General features: G+C 43.0%; 1 protein-coding gene across 1 annotated transcript; it reads left to right on the top strand.

Annotated features, from left to right (window-relative positions):
* The first annotated feature begins 630 nt into the window (after nt 1-630).
* Nucleotides 631-17,247, top strand: CHMP5 (charged multivesicular body protein 5). Its single transcript, XM_036260929.1, has 8 exons — nt 631-872; nt 1,722-1,826; nt 5,190-5,236; nt 7,905-7,998; nt 8,131-8,202; nt 9,152-9,260; nt 12,753-12,865; nt 16,524-17,247. The coding sequence occupies exons 1-8, from the start codon at nt 804-806 to the stop codon at nt 16,572-16,574; spliced, it is 660 nt and encodes a 219-aa protein (XP_036116822.1). The 5' UTR covers nt 631-803; the 3' UTR covers nt 16,575-17,247.
* The last annotated feature ends 969 nt before the right edge of the window (nt 17,248-18,216 follow it).

The following is an 18,216-nucleotide window of genomic DNA, read 5'->3' as shown; positions in this document are numbered from 1 at the left end:
CTGGGTCACCTCTTCGCTCCGAGCCACCTCTTCGCTCCGAGCCACCTCTTCGCTCCGAGCCACCTCTTCGCTCCGGGCCGAGTGAGGCCGCACTTTCTTCTTCACCCGCGGCCTGCGAGCACTGGCGGCGGCGCCCCTGCTGGACCCGACATGCCCGCTGACCACACTCCGGACCGATGATCGCTGGGAGGGAGGCGGACCGCGCTCGGCCTGGGACACCGACTGGTGCGACTCCCGGCCCGGCCGAGGGGCGCGCCGCCGGGAGCCCAGCCGCTCCCGGTCGCCTCTCGATCTTCGCGCGCCACCGCGCTCCGCCAGACCCGCACTTGTTGCCGGCCGAGCGGTAGGAGCTGAACACCGCTCTCTGCAACCCAGCAGGAATACTTCCCGGTCCCGCCCCGCCCCGGCCCGCCCCGGCCCGCCCCGGTCCGCCCCGGTCCGCCCCGGTCCGCCCGTCCTACCGGCCTACCGGCCACGCCCCTCGGAGCAAGTCCTGCTTCTACCCCACCCTACACTGGGTCCCACCCACTCAGATGAGGCCCCGCCTTGCTGGCCTGAAGTCACGCTCCCAGATCATCCCGCGTGGCCACGCCCCCTGCTGACTTTCTATCCGCACCTCCAACCTCCTGAAGCTCCCCTTCCCCGGAAGGCCGAGCTGAAAATCCGGAAAAAGGATCGGGAAACTCCAACAGGCACATTGCGCTTGCGCACGGAGAGCCGGAAGTCAGGGGAGTGGCGGCGGTGTCTCTGCTTCCGTTTCTGATTTTGCTCCAGTGTTTGGGTGTTCTTCGCGGCTGTCCAAGATGAACCGGTTCTTCGGAAAAGCGAAACCCAAGGCTCCGCCGCCCAACCTGACTGACTGCATTGGCACGGTGGGCGCTTGACCACACGTAACTAGGCTCGGGGTCTCTGAGACCGCTCACTCCACGCACCCTTAGGCTCCCGGTTCTTACTCCTCCACCCTATTCTCGGTCCCGGGCCCATTACACTTCAGCGCTTCCCAATCCACCTAAGTTCTTGTTACCCAAGTCATTTCTGACGCCACAAACCAGGGACCCCTGACCCATCACTATCTCCCACAACTGACATCCTACCCTTGATGCCCACTGCCGCATCCAGTCGCTCTTTCCTTATCCCTTCATCCCAAGTAGCCATAGACCCATACACCCTTCACACCTCGTCCAGCCCGACCCCTTACCCTTATTTCATCCCTCACCCCTCTCCCACGTCAGGACCGTCAGCTTGATATCCTAGGTCAACATGTCTGTACCCCATCCTAGATCTTGGAACCCTGGTTCTGCACATTAAGTCACCACCCTCTATCTAGGGAACAGCTTTAGATCTGCAGCCCTGGCCAGGGTCCACGAGGGTCCACGGGGCACTAAGTTCATTTCACACACCTGCTGGTTGAGTCCCCAGCCAGACTCGTTTCTGGGTCAAGGGAAATTGCAACTTAGCTGATTGAGTCTCAGATTACTTTGCCCAAAGGCATTTGAGGGAGACCCTGGAATATGTGAATCTGGGGGTTTCAGTATAGTTTATAAAAGTTCTCAATGTTTTGGACTGGGAATCCCACCACCACTTCCTTGGGAACCACAGTTTTCCACTCTTCACCATATGATCCTCTTGATTTTTCTTTCCCCATATTCTTTCCTCTTCTGCCCCTTCTCATATAAGTATATTATAATAGCTATCATTGCCTTTTTTTTTTTTTCCTCAAGGTGGACAGCAGAGCAGAATCTATTGACAAGAAGATCTCTCGACTGGATGCTGAGCTAGTGAAGTATAAGGATCAGATCAAGAAGATGAGAGAGAGTCCTGCAAAGGTAAGGTGACAGCCTAACTTAAACACCTGTGGAAGTAGGGCCTGGTGATAGGGGCTGGTGAGAGATACTGAAGGCATGTTCACAGTCTGGTAAGGAGAAAACCTATGTGAGGGTGCACCCTTCAGGGAAGAGAGTTTACAACCAGATGAGATGGAGACTGGGGTTTGACCTTATGGAGAGAAGATACTGATCACATGTCCAAAAGCATGTATGTGGGAATTAGCATATTCTACTGAGAAAAGTGGCAATCTGGAGAGAAGGGCTGGGTCATGTTCAAGAATAATGAGTTGCCAGGCTGGTCATGTTAGATAGGTGTAATAGACTGATTTGGGGGTAGCATACTGGGGGGAAAAGGGCTGAACTAGGCATCTGGAGATCAGTATTCTGTCAACACCTTCACTAACTACTAGCTGTGGCCTTGATAAAGTCACTTAATTTCTTTTTCCCCACCCCCACCCCAGCTCTGTGTGGGAGCCAGGGGAGCTCTTTTCTTTTTCTTTTCTTTTTATTGTCACCTGAGGACATTTTTGCACTTATCTTCAAATAGAGTGAGAGAGAGGGAGGGAGTAAGAGAGAGAGAGAAACATCGATGTGAGAGAGAGACATTGAGTGGTTGCCACCCATATGACCCGGAAGGGACAAACTGCAACCGAGGTACATGCCCTTAGTGGGAACCAAACCTGGGACTCTCTGGTCCACTGGCTGACGCTCTAACCACTAAGCCAAACCGGCCAGGGCACCTGGAGCTCTTTTCAAAGTCATTTAATTTCTTATTTTCCTCTTCCATTAGGTCAGCGGTTCTCAACCTGTGGGTTCCAACCCCTTTGGGGGTCAAACGACCCTTTCACAGGGGTCCCCTAAGGCCATCGGAAAATACATATTTCCAATGGTCTTAGGAACTGAGACACTGCTCCTCCATCCAGTCTCCAGGCAGGTTCCGCCCACATGCAGATACATCCATATACAACATGAGGAACTGTATTAAAGGGTCACGGCATTAGGAAGGCTGAGAACCATTATGTTAGGTGGAAGTATAGAATACTATATTAAAGTGCATGGACTGTGGATATAGAACTATCTTCTTTGCTTCCATCTATATAATATTAACCATTTGAGTTAGGGCAAGTTACTTAGCATCACTGAATCTGTTTTTCCATCTGTAAAATGGGGATGATGTCTACTTTATAGTGTGAAGATTAAATGAGGTAATTCATGTGACCTACAAAGCATTGTGTCTACTACATAGAAACATCAGGTGTGGCCATTGTGCCTCACTGGTTGAGTGCTGACCCATGCACCAAGAGGTCTCCAGTTTGATTCCCGGTCAGGGCACATGCCTAGGTTGTGGGCCTGATCCCCGGTGGGGGACATGCAGGAGGCGGCCAATCAGTGTTCTTGCTCATCGATGTTTCTATTTCTCTCTCCCTCTTCCTTCCTCTCTCTCTAAAATCAGTAAAGGGAAAAAAAAAGAAACATTCAGTAAGGGTTAGGTATTATTATTGTCTGTGAAGTAATATTTGCTTCCCCTTCTTCATTGGAGGAGACAAATGATTTATGGGCCCTGGCTGGTTTTGCTCAGTGGTTAGAGTGTCAGCCTGCGGTCCAGAGAGACCTGGATTCGGTTCCCACTAAGGGCACGTACCTCGGTTGCAGTTTGTCCCTGCCCTGGTTGAGTCGTGTGGGTGGCAGCTACTCAATGTGTCCCTTTCATGTCATTGAAACTCTATCTGAACAAAATATCAAAAAAAAAAAGTCTTCGGGTGAGGATAAAAAAAAAAAAAGATTAATGGTATAGAAAAGGAAGTGAAAAGAGGCTTTTCTCAGTCATCTTAGTTGATGGTGTGGAATGAAGAGTGACCAGAGGCAGGAAAGCTCATCTAGACTTGAAGAGATGAAAGCTTAAACCATGGTAATACTCATGAGAATGACATAAATCAATTTGAAAGTGAGTTCTGAAAATCAGTAACAAGATAACTATTCATGAAGAGACAACAGAGAGAAAAGGTAAGGTTGATGTAAAGATTCTCAACCTAGAGAAGCGAGAGATTGGCTATTGTTAGACATTTCCAAAGAGAGAGCAAGTTGAGGAGTTTGTGTGTAGAGTTTGAGTGGATAGTAGGATGTACAAGTTGGGGATCTCCTAAAGCAACTGGATATACAAAATCAGCACTGTTGTCCTTGGGGTGGAATTAATATGCACTAGGAAAAAGACATGCAGGCCCTGGCCGGTTTGGCCCAGCGGTTAGAGCATTGGCCCATGGACCAGAGAGTCCTGGGTTCGGTTCCTGCTAAGGGCACGTCCCTTGGTTGCAGTTTGTCCCCAGCCCCAGTTGGGGTTGTGTGGGTGGCAGTCATTCAATGTGTCTCTCTCACATCGATGTTTCTCTCTCCTTCCCGCTATGTCTTAAGATAAATGCAAGAATGTCCTTGGGTGAGGATTAAAAAAAAAAAAAGACATGCAGTTCATACACTGAGATGTGGGATGCAAGGGCAGAGACAAACTGGGTCTTTTTTTTTTTTTAGTCCTTACCTGAGCATATTTTTTCCATTGATTTTTTTTTTTTATCCTCACTCGAGGACATTTTTCCATATTTTATTCAGATAGCATGGGAGAGAGAGAGAGAGAAACATCGATGTGAAAGTGACACATTGAGTGAGTGACACATTGAGTGGTTGCCACCCGCACGACCCAACCAGGGCTGGGGACAAACTGAAACCGAAGTTCATGCCCTTAGCAAGAACCAAACCCGGGTCTCTCCAGACCACTGAGCCAAACCGGCCACGGCTTTTCCATTGATTTTTAGAGACAGAGGAAGGGAGGCGAAAAGAGAGGAAGAGAGACACATTAATTGGTTGCTTCCCACACACACCCCGACCGGGCCAGGGATAGATCCTGCAACCCAGGCACGTGCTTGTGCTCTAACCACTGCGCCACATAGGCCAGGGCCAAATTAAGTCTTATTTTTTTATTTTATTTTTTATCCGCACCCGAGGACACCTTTGCATTTATCTTCATATAGAGTGGGAGGGAGAGAGAGAGAGACACACACTGAATGGCTGCCACCCACATGACCACAACCAGGCTGGGGACAAACTGCAACCAAGGTGCATGCCTTTAGCGGAAACCGAACCCAGGTCTCTCGTCCGCGGACTGACGCTCTAACGGCTTAGCCAAACCAGCCAGGGCCAAATTATTGAGTCTTAAAGACTGTGCTTGGGAAGTGAAGAACAATCCAGGAGCCACTATATCTGCTAATTTGAAGAAGAGAATAAGTAGATAAGTACATTTGGAGATATGGGAGATTTCTTTTACCATATGTATGTTTTCTACTTCTTTTCATTAAAATCTGTTTTTCTCCTCAGAATATGGTCAAGCAGAAAGCCTTACGGGTTTTAAAGCAAAAGCGGATGTAAGTTATAGGCATAATCTCCTTTCTTCCACAGGTTTGATCAAAAGAAATAATTTTCCATTCCTTCAGGTTTTTATGCCATTTTGTAAGCATTTTTTATTTAATTACAAATTTCTTTTACATATATAGTTAGCTGGGTTATTTCCTCCCCGTGTATTCAGCAACATCTGTTGTAGCACCATCCATTTACCCAGAACTTTTTGCTATGATAGTGATGTTCTATATTTATGTTGTCCAGTTCAGAAGCTCTTAGCCATGGGTAGCTATTGAGCACTTGAAATATGGCTAGTATGACTAGGAATTGAAGCTTTAATTTTATTTAATTTTAAATTTAAGTTTAAGTTACTATATGTGGCTGGTAGCCTTCTGTATTGGACTGCCTAGATCTAGAGAGTTTGGTTCTCCCGTTAATTATTTAATTATAGTGTGCCGTTTTAATTTTTGTTTGTAAAATTGAAAATCTTGAATATTTGTTCCCTCCCACCACAAGATTTAAGGGTCCTTAATCTGCTTTGGGTGACAATATCCCAGTGTTTGAGCAGAAGCCAAATAGTATCTTTGTTGTTTACCCTTGTGGGCTGTCCAGCTAAAGAGACTTTTGCAGGGTTGTACAGGTCAGATGTAATCAACTAATAAGGAGCCAGAAAGATTGTTGATATCTCTTTTCCTATTTATAAGATGACTTTTTATAAGACATCAGATATCGTCTTACTCTTTTTAGATTAGACAAAATTGGAAAAAAATTGTAATACCTAGAGTGGTGATAATATGATAATGTCTCCTTAATTGGTAACTTTGAAAGTTTTAAGTAACTTCTTTTTTGATAAAAGGATACATGTTCATTGTAGAAACTTGGAAAATACATAAACATGAGTAGAAGAAAAGAAAATTCACCTAGATTCCTACTATCAGAAATAACCACCTTTAAAATGCTGATTTCTTACAGCTTCTTTTCTGAACTTGTGTATGTGCACATATTTTAGAAGATAAAAAATGGCATGTCTATAGGTATCTTTTTCTATTTAATGTTTATATCATTTCTTTGTCCTTTATTTTATTTATTTATTTATCGTTAATCCTCACCTGAGGATATTTTTTCCATTGATTCTTAGAGAGAGTGAAAGGGAGGGAGGGATGGGGGGAGAGAGAGAGAGAAACATCAATGTGAGAGAGACGTATTGATTGGTTGTGTCTTGCACAGGAACCTGAAACCCAGGTACGTGCCCTTGACCAGGAATTAAACCCACAACCCTTCAGTCTGCGGGCCAATGCTCTAATCACGGAGCAAAACTGGCCATTCTTTGTCCTTTTAAATATTCTTTGGAAACTTACACTTTTTAATATTCCACCACCATTTGCCTACACCATGAATCGACCATTTTTCTCCTGGTTGGACAATTAGATGGCTTCCAAATATTGTATAAAGAATCTAATGAGTCTGACCAGTGTCGCTCAGTGGTTGAACGTTGACCCATGCACCAAGAGGTTGCCAGTTTGATTCCCAGTCAGGACACATGCCCAGGTTGTGGGCCTGATCCCCAGTGGGGGGGCATGCAGGAGGTGGCCAGTAGATGTTCTCTCTCATCGATGTTTTTTCTCTCTCTCCCTCTCCCTTCCTCTCTCTAAAATCAATAAAGGGGGGGGGGGGATGTAATGACAGCCCTGGCCAATTTTGCTCAATAGTTAGAGCATCTGCCCGAGGTCCGAAAGGTCTCAGATTCAATTCCTGGGTTGCAGGTTCAACCCCTGGCCTCAGTTGGAGATGTGCAAGAATATTTCTCTCTCTCTCTCTCTCTCTCTCTCTCTCTCTCTCTTCTCCCCCCCTTCCACTCTATCTAAAAATCAATGGAAAAATATCCTCAGATGACGATTGACGACAACAAAACAAGAATATAATAGTGTAAATCTTTGAGGTGGTATTAAACTTTCATATAAAACTTTATTTGAAAAACATAGTTTGAGTGCCAGGTTTTATATTAGGTCAGATGGGTTACCTAATTATGGATACAACATTAATAAAATATAATACCTGTCCTCAAGGAGTTCAGTTTACTGGAAAAATAGCTTCACTTTATGTATAAAGAGCCTTAAAAATAGTCTTACCCTTTGCCCCAGAATTCTACTTCTGGGAATTTAGCATAGGAAACAATGTAAAACATTATAAAGACATACATATTAAGACTTTGAAGTAACAAATGTTATAATATTAAATGGGAAATTATATTACTACTAAAATACATACAAAAGAAAAAGATTGGAAGGATACATCAAATGGTATTTGGTTAAAGCAGCAATTTTCAACAGCGGTGCTGCAAGAATTTATAAAACATGCTGTACCTGATATTTAGTTAGGGGTACTGACCTTTTTCCCCTTAGATTGCCAAATAAAAATATGCAATTCCGTGTGAATGAATCAAAATTATACCTTTTTTTTTTTTTTGTCAGATCAACAAAAAATTTATTTTTGGTGTACTGCAGAGTTTTAATAATTAGTTTATATGTGTTGTGAGGTGAAAAAGGTTGAGAATCACTGGATTAGAGTGATTGTTTTGGCCAATTTTTTCTATATTTATTTTAAAGAAAATTATTTTATTTAGTATTAGAGATACTTTCTTCCTCAGGATTTATATCTGGTTCACATTTGCCATTCTCAATTCACTCTAAAAAGGTATGAGCAGCAGCGGGACAATCTCGCCCAGCAGTCATTTAACATGGAACAAGCCAATTACACCATCCAGTCATTGAAGGACACCAAGACCACGGTACTTCCATAGCACCTTTTCTATAATTAGATTTAATTTTTGTACTCTTGTGCTCTTTTCCTATGATTTTTAAAAGACATTAACCAGCGTGGCTTCTTAAGACATTGTGTTTTCTCTTAACCTTTTTTTAAGGTTGATGCTATGAAACTGGGAGTAAAGGAAATGAAGAAAGCGTACAAGCAAGTGAAAATTGACCAGATCGAGGTGAGATGTATTCTGTTTTCTGTAAGAATACACTAGTTTCTAAAAGAATCCAAATGAATGTGTATGTGATGGGAAGGGTACAGAAGAAGAATTGAGTCTTGGGCCTGCCATTTACTAATAAGTAACTTTGGGAAAGGGTACCACAGGTCTCACTTTCCTTGTTAATGCAAGACTCCCAATACCACATATGGTTATTATGAAGATGAAATAAATGAACTGGTGTATCTACATGCACAATGCCTGGCATGTAATAAGCACCAATAAATAAGCACCCAGTTTCCTATTCCAACTCAGTGATTTTTGAGTCTGTTTTCTCTGTTGTAAAGTAGTAATGTTGCACCCTGGCCAGTTTGGCTCAGAGGTTGGAGCATCGGCCCTCGGACCAATGAGTCATGGGTTCAATTCCAGTCAAGAGCATGTGCCTTGGTTGTGGTTCATTCCTGGCCCTGGTCAGGGTCGTGTGGGAGGCAGCCAGTCAGTGTGTCTCTCTCACATCGATGTTTCTCTCTCTCTTCCTTCCTCCCTCTCACTGTATATAAAAAACAATGGAAAAGTATCCTTGAGTGAGGATTGAAAAAAAAAAAAAAGAGGTAACTAACAGTTGTGGAGAACTTGTTCTGTACTCTGCATTTTTGTACACCCATCTTTTTAAAAATTACTCCTTTCTAAGAATAAGAGGAGCAGATAGGGCAAGAGGTAGAAAAAGCCCAGCCAGTGTGGCTCAGTGGATTGAATGTTATCCCATGGACTGAGAGGTCCTAGTTTGATTCCTAGTCAGAGCATATGCCTGGGTTTCAGGCTTGGTACCCAGTAGAGGGTGTGTAGGAGGCAGCCAATCGATGTTGCTCTCTGTCTAAAAAAAATCAAGAAAAAAATAAATAAAAATTTTAAAAAGAGGTAGAGAAAAATGGTAAGAAATGAATAAAAATCTCGTCATATATTCCTATAGGATTTACAAGACCAGCTAGAAGATATGATGGAAGACGCAAACGAAATCCAAGAAGCACTGAGTCGTAGTTATGGCACCCCAGAGTTAGATGAAGATGACCTAGAAGCAGGTAAGTTATGGGGAAAACTGTAAATGTAGCTTCAGAGTCTGAAAGGAGCAGCTGACTAAAACCTTTTCCCAAATGTTAGAGAAAATTCCTGTGACAGTTCCTTGAGATACAGTTTATGGAATAGTCTTTGGGAAGAGAGCTTGTGAGGAAGCCACATTGGACTTGCATACTCCACCAACAACTCTGGGATGGACAAGCTCTGAAGGGAGGTCCACGCAAAGGCCTCTGCTGACCCAGTGCTTGGTATCTAAACATTGCCTTTCCTTGGCTGTTTTCCTTGTGATTTTGTTCTCCCTATGTTGCTACTTGGACTCCTCTCCCTGAGAATAGCAAAGCAGATCAAGAAACAGTAGTTGGCAAATACTTATTGTGCATCTACTATATGCCAGACGCTGTTAGGTGTTGGGCATTCAGCATTGGAGAAAACAAGTATGACCCCTGCATTCATAAAGTTTCTTGAGCTAGGGGTAAGAATCTGCTTCTTTCAAGTAGTTAATTACAAGAGCACAAATGATAGGAGAAGTATGGGGTACAGTCGTCCCTCGCCACTTTGTGCTTCGACTTTCGCGTCTTCATTCTGTTGTGGTTTTTTCAAGTATAGTATATAGTATAGTATTTGAAAAAACTGATAAAGTGAATCCGCGAAAGTCAAAGCGTGAAGTGGCAGGGGACAACTGTATATAAATAAAGAATCCTACTTTGTGGAAATTCATTTATCGCGGTAGAGTCTGGAACTGATTAACTGCGATAAATGAGGGCCCACTGTACCATGAAACACATAGCTGGGGAATCTAATGTATTTGGGAGTGGGGAACAGGCATGGGAACTGAAGTATGAGTAGCAGTTAGTAGGAAAAAAAGGGAAGTGTCGTTGGGTGGCCTCAGGGAAAGTCATTTAAAAACCATTGCTGTGCCCTGGCCAGTGTGTTTCAGTTGGTTGAGCGTCGTCCCATGCACCAAAAGGTCACAGGTTCCATTCCTGGTCAGGGCACATGTCTGGATTGTGGACTCCATCCCCAGTAGGTGAAGTGCAGGAGGCAGCCCATCGATTTCACCTCAATGTCTCTCTCTCTCTCTCTCTCTCTCTCCCTCCCTCTCCTTCTAAAATCAATAGAAACATATTCTTACAAAAACGATTGCTATAGCCCGGTTGGTGTGGCTCAGTGGTTGAGTGTCAACCCATGCACCGAGAGGTTGCCAGTTCAGCTCCCAGTCAGGGCAAATGCCCAGGTTGTGGGCCAGATCCCTGGTGGGGGGCATGCAGGAGGCAGCCAGTTCTCTCTCATCGATGTTTCTATCTCTCTCCCTCTCCCTTCCTCTCTCTCAAATCAATAAAGAAAAAAAAAATTGCTATATGCCCTGGCTGGTTTTGCTCAGCAGTTAGAGCATTGGAACTGTGGTCCAGAGAGACCCGGGTTCAGTTCCGCTGAGGGCATGTACCTTGGTTGCAATTTGTCCCTGGCCCTGGTTGGGTTGTACAGGAGGCAGCCACTCGATGTGACCCTTTCACGTCAATGTTTCTCTCTCTTTCCCTCCTACTCTATCTGAACAAAAAATGGAAAAATGTCCTCGGGTGAGGATAAAAAAAACCAACAAAAAAAAATATTGCTATAATCTTTAAGAGATGCTGGTGTTTGAGACTAAGGTTGTATAGCAGAAACAGAGAAGTGAACAGATTGAAGAAATTTTAGGAAGTTGAACGGCCAAGACTTAATAATTGATTGGATATGGAGGGAGAGGGAAGTATTAGGGATGTCTGCCAATTTCTAGCATGAGTACCTGGGTAGATGGCAGAACCATCCTACACTGCATTTTCTATAACATTACTGCTGCCTCTCTCTCTCTCTCTCTCTCTCTCTCTCTCTCCCCTTTCCTCCCTCCTTCTTTCCCCCTCTCTCCCCCTCCCTCCCTCCCTCCCTTCCTCACTCCCTCCATCTTTCCGTCTTTCCCTTTTTCCCTCCCTCCCTCTCCTCTCTCTCCATGTTCTGCTTTTGCCTAGAACAACTCTCCCCCTATTAATTTCTTTATTTTCTTAATTCCCATCTAGAGTTTCCCCTAATGAGTCTCTGCCTGCTATTGTCATTCCTCCTGGTCACTCTCGAATCCATAGACTTTTTTTAAAAGCCTGATTCATGTAATGATCACTCAGTATATAGCAATTTCTTCTATTTGGGTTGTCTTCTTTAAAGTTCATCAATAAATGAGAGAGATTTTTTTACATTTGTTATAATCAGGATTTTCTTATTTGAATTGGCTGATAACTATAGAGTCCTCTCATGAAGGCTGGGGGCCTTATAAACCCATAGGGAATGTTCGTTTTGTTTTATTTATTTATTTTTTTTTCTTTATTGATTTTTTTTTTTAAAGAGAGGGGAAGGGAGACGGAGAGAGAGATAGAAATATCGATGAGAGAGAACATCGATTGGCCACCTCCTGCATGCCCCCCACTGGGGATTTGGCCCACATTTTGGCATGTGCCCTGACTGGGAATCGAACTAGCACCCTCTTGGTGCATGGGTCGTCACTCAACCAGCCAGATTGTTTGTTTTATTTTTATTTTGTTTTTTCATAGCCTTTACCCCATCAGTTCCTTTTTTTTTTTTTTTTACTCCTCACCTGAGGATATTTTCTATTGATTTTTATATAGAGTGGGAGGGAGGGAGAGAGAAAAAGAGAAACATCAATTGGTTGCCTCTCACATGTGCCCTGACAAGGGCTGGGGATCCAACCTGCAACCCAGGTAACATGCCCTTGACTGGGAATCGAAACCGAGACCCTTTGTTCTGCAGGCCAACGCTCTAATCACTGAACCAAACCGGCTAAGGCCTTTAATAATTTCTTAAAATGGTAATCGTTTATTTTGAAAATGGAAATTAATAATCCCTTCCCCTTTGTTTTTATTTTATTTTTTTAAATACGGTTTTATCAATCTTTTTAGAGAGAGAGAGACATCAGTGTAAGAGAATCAATCAGTTGCATCCTATATACACCCCAACCAGGGATTGAACCTGCAATTTGGGCATATATCCTGACCCAGAATTGAATCGGCAACCTTTTGGTGCATGGGACAATGCTCAACCCAACTGAGCCACACCAGCCAGGGCTGCCTTTGTTTTTAAATATTCATCTTATAAATAATAGGGCTTTCTTTTCTTTTTTTTTTCCTCACCTGAGGACATTTTTCACTTTTGTTCAGATAGAGTGGAAGGGAGGGGGAGGGGCGAGGGGGAGAGAGAGAGAGAAAGAGAAAGAGAAATGTCGATGTGAAAGGGACACATTGACTGGCTGCCTCCTGCACAACCCCAGCCAAGGTTGGGGATGAATTGCAACCGAGGTACATGCCCTTGACAGGAATCGAACCCGTGACTCATTGGTTCGCGGGCTGACTCTAACTGCTGAGCCACAGGCCAGGGCAAATAATTTGGCTTTCTTAACATGAGCTGCCAGTTTTCTTGATTACATGCTTTTGAAATGTTGACTATTTCCATTTCAGAGTTGGATGCACTGGGTGATGAGCTTCTGGCTGATGAAGATAGTTCTTACTTGGATGAAGCAGCATCTGCACCTGCAATTCCAGAAGGTGTTCCCACTGACACAAAGAATAAGGTGAAAGCTTTTTCTGTTTATATTTTCTATGCAAATTATAAAGGTTTATGCTTAATCACCAGTCTGAGAATCTAAAAGGTACTCCTAAGTTAGAACAAGAAAAGACTTCTCAATCATTATTTTGGGTATCCTTGAAAGCCCAATTTTCTACGTTGGGTTATGGTCAGGCTGTGTAAATAGTGTCACAGAGACCCAGGAATGTTTTTCTATAATGACAATGTGTATAATATTACAAATTACCCTTGTTGTGAACTTGCACTGAGTGCCATTTATAGGTTTTAGACATTACCTGGAAAAGCATCAGCAACACATGCATGAACCGTGCTAGGCAGCAGTGTAAAAAGAAAGTTCTACTCTCCAGCACATTGGTTATTTGAGGGTGAATATTTTTAAACTAGGGATTACTAATTTTTATTTTTTATTATTATTTTTTTAATCCTCACCTAAGGATATATATTATTTTTTATCCTCACCAGAGGACATTTTTTCACCTTTATTCAGATAGAGTGGGAGGGAGAAAGAAGGAGAGAGAGAGGGAGAGAAATATCCATGTGAAAGGGACACATCCAGTGGGCGCCTCCCACACGACCCCAACCAGGTCCAGGGACGAATCGCAACAGAGGTGAGTGCTCTTGATCAGAATCGAACCTGCGACTCATCGTTCCACTGGCCAACGCTCTATCTGCTGAGCCAAACTGGCCAGGGCACCCAAGGATTTTTTTTTTTTTTTTAACCTCACCTGAGGACATTTTTTGTTCAGATAGAGTGGGAGGGAGAGAGAGGAAGAGAGAGAGAGAGAAACACTGATGTGAAAGGTACACATCGAGTGGCTGCCACCCACACGACCCAACCAGGGCCAGGGACAAACTGCAACCAAGGTACATGCCCTTAGCAGGAACCGAACCCGGGTCTCTCTGGACCGCAGGCCAACTCTCTAACCGCTGAGCCAAACCAGCCAGGGCCCAAGGATATTTCTATATTTATCTTTAGATAGAATAGGAGGGAGGGGGAGAGAGAGAGAAATAATGATGTGAGAGAGACACATTGACTGGTTGCCTCCCACACGAACCCCAGCTGGCTGGGGACAAACCGCAACCAAGGCACGTGCCCATGACCAGAACCAAACCTGCAACTCTTTGATCCACGGGCTGATGCTCTAACCACTGAGCAAAATCGGCCAGGGCAGGATTACTAATTTAAATATAAAATTTAATGTAGCTCTGGCTGGTTTGGGTCAGTGGTTAGAACATCAGCCCGTGGATCGAAGAGTCTCAGGATTTGTTCCTGGTCAAGGGCATATACCTGGGTTGCAGATTCCTTCCCTGGCCCCAGTCAGGGTCATGTGGGAGGCAACCAATAGATATGTCTCTCTCACATCACTGTTTCTCTCTCTTTTTTTTGGTATGTGCCCCTACTGGGAACCGAACTGGGACTCTCTGGTCCACAGGCCAACGCTCCAACCGCTGAGTCAAACTGGCCAGGGCTTTTTCTTATCTTTTTTTTTTTTTTACTGTTTCTATCTCCCCCCCCCCTTTCTCTCTCTCTCTCTCTCTCTCTTTCTCTCTCTCTCTCTCTCTCTCTCTCTCCCTCCCTCCCTCCCACCACTCTAAAAATCAATGGAAAAATATCCTCAGGTGAGGATTAACAAAAAATACAATAAAAGTAAAACTTAACGTAGAAAGATTCTAATTCAATATGGTAAAAGAAGCAGGACACCTGGATTTAAGTCTCTACCACTGACTGTAAGATTTAAGCAAATCACTTAGCTGTTTTGAACTCTGTTCCTTGCAGCTACAGTCTCACGTTGTTGTGTAGATCAGATTAGATCTTGTATATAAAATGGCTTTGTGAACTTAAAGACCTGTCCCAAGCAACATGGTTATCATTATTGTAAACAGATAAAAATTTGCTGCATATAAAATCCTGTTTACTTCATCTTAGTTCTCGGTGTAGTATGTGATTTTTTTTGTTGCCACTGGACATTTACAGTCCTGGTGTTTGCCTTAACTCCCGCGTGTACATTGAGTATGCCTAATATAACTGACAGAATCCTTGAGTGGGAGCCAGTCTGACCTCTGCCTTTATTCACCGTGTGACTATAGCAAATTAGCAATTTGTGTCTTCTCTCTCAATCTCATCTATATTTTTCTACCTATAAAATTTGGGCAACAAGACCTGGCCAGGTAGCGAAGTTGATTAGAACATTGTTCTGATATGCCAAGGTTGCAGGTTCAATTCCTGGTCAGAGCACACACAAGAATCAACCAATGAATGCATAAATAAGTGGAACATGCCTGGCTGCTGTGGCTCAGGTCACCAGGTGACCAAGAGGTCACCAGTTTGATTCCTGGTCAGGGCACATGCCCAAGTCACAGGTTTCTAAGTTAAAGTGCTGTTGGGATATGGTTGTTTTTTTGTTTGTGTGTTTGTTTTTCATTAATCCTCACCCGAGGATATTTTTCCATTGAGTTTTAGATAGAGTTGATGGGAGGGAGGGGGCGGGAGAGAGAGAGAGAAACATCCATGTAAAGGAGACACATCAATTGGTTGCCTAGGCCAGGATCAGACCTGCAATCCAGGTACGTGCCCTTGACCAGGAATCAAGCCTGTGACCCTGCAACCGCTGGGCCAAACCAGCCAGGGCAGGATATTAGTTTCTTCACTGATAGTGATATTACTGCCTGTAAGTTTGAAGAACAGCATGATATGGCAGTAGCTGCCTGATCTAGGGCACTGCTCCTTCAAGGACTTGGGAGGCTATAAAAGTTCAGTGTTCGATTTAGGGATCAAAGTGAAAATGGGAATCTGTAGGCAAGGATTAACTCCTTGGCCTTTCCTCCTGGACCCTCCCAGACCCATTTTCCCCTTCTGGATTTACACTTAAGTTCTTTCTCTCTTACTCTTCCTTTACTCTGCAAAGATAACCCCTTTTGATCTCTTCCAGTTCTTTTCCAGGTTCATCACTTCATTCTTTACCTTTCATAAAAAAAAAAAAAATCGCCCTGGCCAGTTTGGCTCAGCCGTTAGAGTGTCGGCCTGCGGTCCAGAGAGACCCGGGTTCAGTGTCCGCTAAGGACACGTGCTTCGGTTGCAATTTGTTCCTGGCCCTGGTTGATTGTGCGGGTGGCAACCACTTGATGTGTCTCTTTCACGTGGATGTTTCTCTCTTCCTCTCTCTCCCTCCCACTCTAGCTGAACAAAAAAAAATCATTCTCATTTTCTGAGTGGAATTTTTATTTTCATTGATTAAACACTTGGAGATGAGTTTTAACTACTAAATACTTGTAATCATTTTTTTATCAATTGAAAAATATGGCACTATGAGAATATTGTGCTAAGTGAAATAAGTCAGTCAGAAAAAGTAAGAACCATATGATTTCACTCATGTGTGGGATATAAAACTGAAACATGTGGACACAGACAGCAGTGTGGTGATTACCAGAGGGAAAGGGATAGGGAGGTGGTTGGGGGTGGAGGGAGCCTAATATACAGTGACAGAAGATGGTTTGACCTTGGATGGTGGACACACAAGTGCAGTATACAGATCTTGTATTATATTGAAACCTATACAATTCTATTAACCAATGTCACCCCAATAAATTTAATAAAAAAATTAAAAACAAAAATAGTGGCACTAAACATTGTTCCCTTTTTACAGGATGGAGTTCTGGTGGATGAATTTGGATTGCCACAGATCCCTGCTTCATAGACTTATAGACTTCATAGACTTACCATTTAAGTATATCATGTAAAATAAACACATATTCTGGGACTAGGAAATATTTATCTTTCCAAATTTGCCATAACAGATTATGATTTTTCTCCTTTCTTTGAAGGAAAAGTTAATTACATTGCTATTTTTTTCCGTTAAGAAACTCACATTTAGGGAATGCTTTCTTTGTACTAGATTTTTATTCCTTTTCCCTTTTAAAAAGACTGACTTACTTAAAAGTATCAGTGACTATGTATGATTTCATTTCTCAGTAACAATTTGAAATAAAACCAAGGAAATTAGACTCTTTAGATTTTATGATAGTATAACTCCACAATCTCAAATCGATCTGATAAATTGGTAAGGCAGATGGGATTATTGGGACTGTTCATATTATGATTCAAAATCATTTTCTATAGTGGTATTATAGGTTGGTTAAAGTGATGGCCTTTTTTGATGAGTTTTGTTGTGTCTTGTGTCTTGTGAGTAAATCATTACTGTGTCCAATAGTGGAATGGAATTATTACTATGTTATGAGTGGATATTTTGATTCTATGGTTCCCTCAGTATTACAGCCTGACTTGTAATCAATAATGAATATTTCTTGATATTTAATGTATAAGACATTTATTTATATTCAATAAATATTTTTCAAAAGGATATAACTTTAATAATAGCACTTCTGCTTAAAACATCCACTGCAGAAACCAAATCTAATGTACTTTTAATATCAATTCAGCCTAAAAACTCCACTACAGAAATTGAATTTACCCAGTGGCATTGTGGTATAGAGGAAAGAGCGAGGAACAATCCAGGCTTGGGCCCTGGGTCTGCCATCTAATAACTACTAAGTTAGCCTCCTCACTTCTATTTCCTTATTAGTAAAATTGTGCTTACCTCACAAGGCTCTTATGAGAAATAATTGAGGTAATTGTCATAAGTACTTTGTTAATTGCAACATGCTATTTTCATATGAGGGATTATTAACAGTAGAAAAACAAGGGCATCTTCTCTTGGGAGTGCGACAGCAAGCCCACGTTACTGCCTCATTTCAGGGCCTTTAATGACCCATCCTCTTCTCACTCAGCCTCTCACTAACAGCATTCCTTCCTCCACCTCACTGGGTACCTCACAATGCCACATGTACCAGCCTTTCATGTGTCAGCAGGTCACTCCAATAAATATCTATTGAATACCAACTCTGTAGAGTCTCTATACCAACCCTGGGGGTATCGAAAACAACCACAGTTCCTCTCTTCAAAACTTCACTGTCTAGTTATAGGTGGGATATAATCCTCTCCCACCCCCACTAAACTCACTCTCCCAAGAAGCCTTCCAGTGGTAACGAACATACTATTATTCATCATTACCTTCTTAAAACCTTCCTTGACTTTCCTACAAGTTTTCACTTGGCCCTTTAAATATTTCTTCTATTATAGTTCCAGTTTTGGACTTCTCACCTTTATACTCTCCTTGAGATATCTTACAACCATGATTTTAACTGTTACCTATGCACTAATGACTCAAAGTAACTCAATAGTCTAGACCTTTTTATTATTTAATGTTCTGGGCATTCCCAATTAAATGTCCCACCATTGCCCAGCTGGTGTGGCTCAGTGGATTGAGCATTATCCTATGG

Source organism: Molossus molossus, unplaced genomic scaffold (genome assembly GCF_014108415.1).
Source record: "Molossus molossus isolate mMolMol1 unplaced genomic scaffold, mMolMol1.p scaffold_m16_p_14, whole genome shotgun sequence".
NCBI lineage: Eukaryota > Metazoa > Chordata > Mammalia > Chiroptera > Molossidae > Molossus > Molossus molossus.
This window is presented reverse-complemented; position numbering and strand designations above follow the sequence as displayed.

Excerpts from the sequence above, each read along its gene's own strand:
- CHMP5 (XM_036260929.1), top strand. The coding sequence starts at position 804 with ATGAACCGGTTCTTCGGAAAAGCGAAACCCAAGGCTCCGCCGCCCAAC. Across the intron at positions 5,237-7,904 it reads GTTTTAAAGCAAAAGCGGAT|GTATGAGCAGCAGCGGGACA; the intron begins GTAAGTTATAGG and ends CACTCTAAAAAG. Across the intron at positions 7,999-8,130 it reads TGAAGGACACCAAGACCACG|GTTGATGCTATGAAACTGGG; the intron begins GTACTTCCATAG and ends CCTTTTTTTAAG.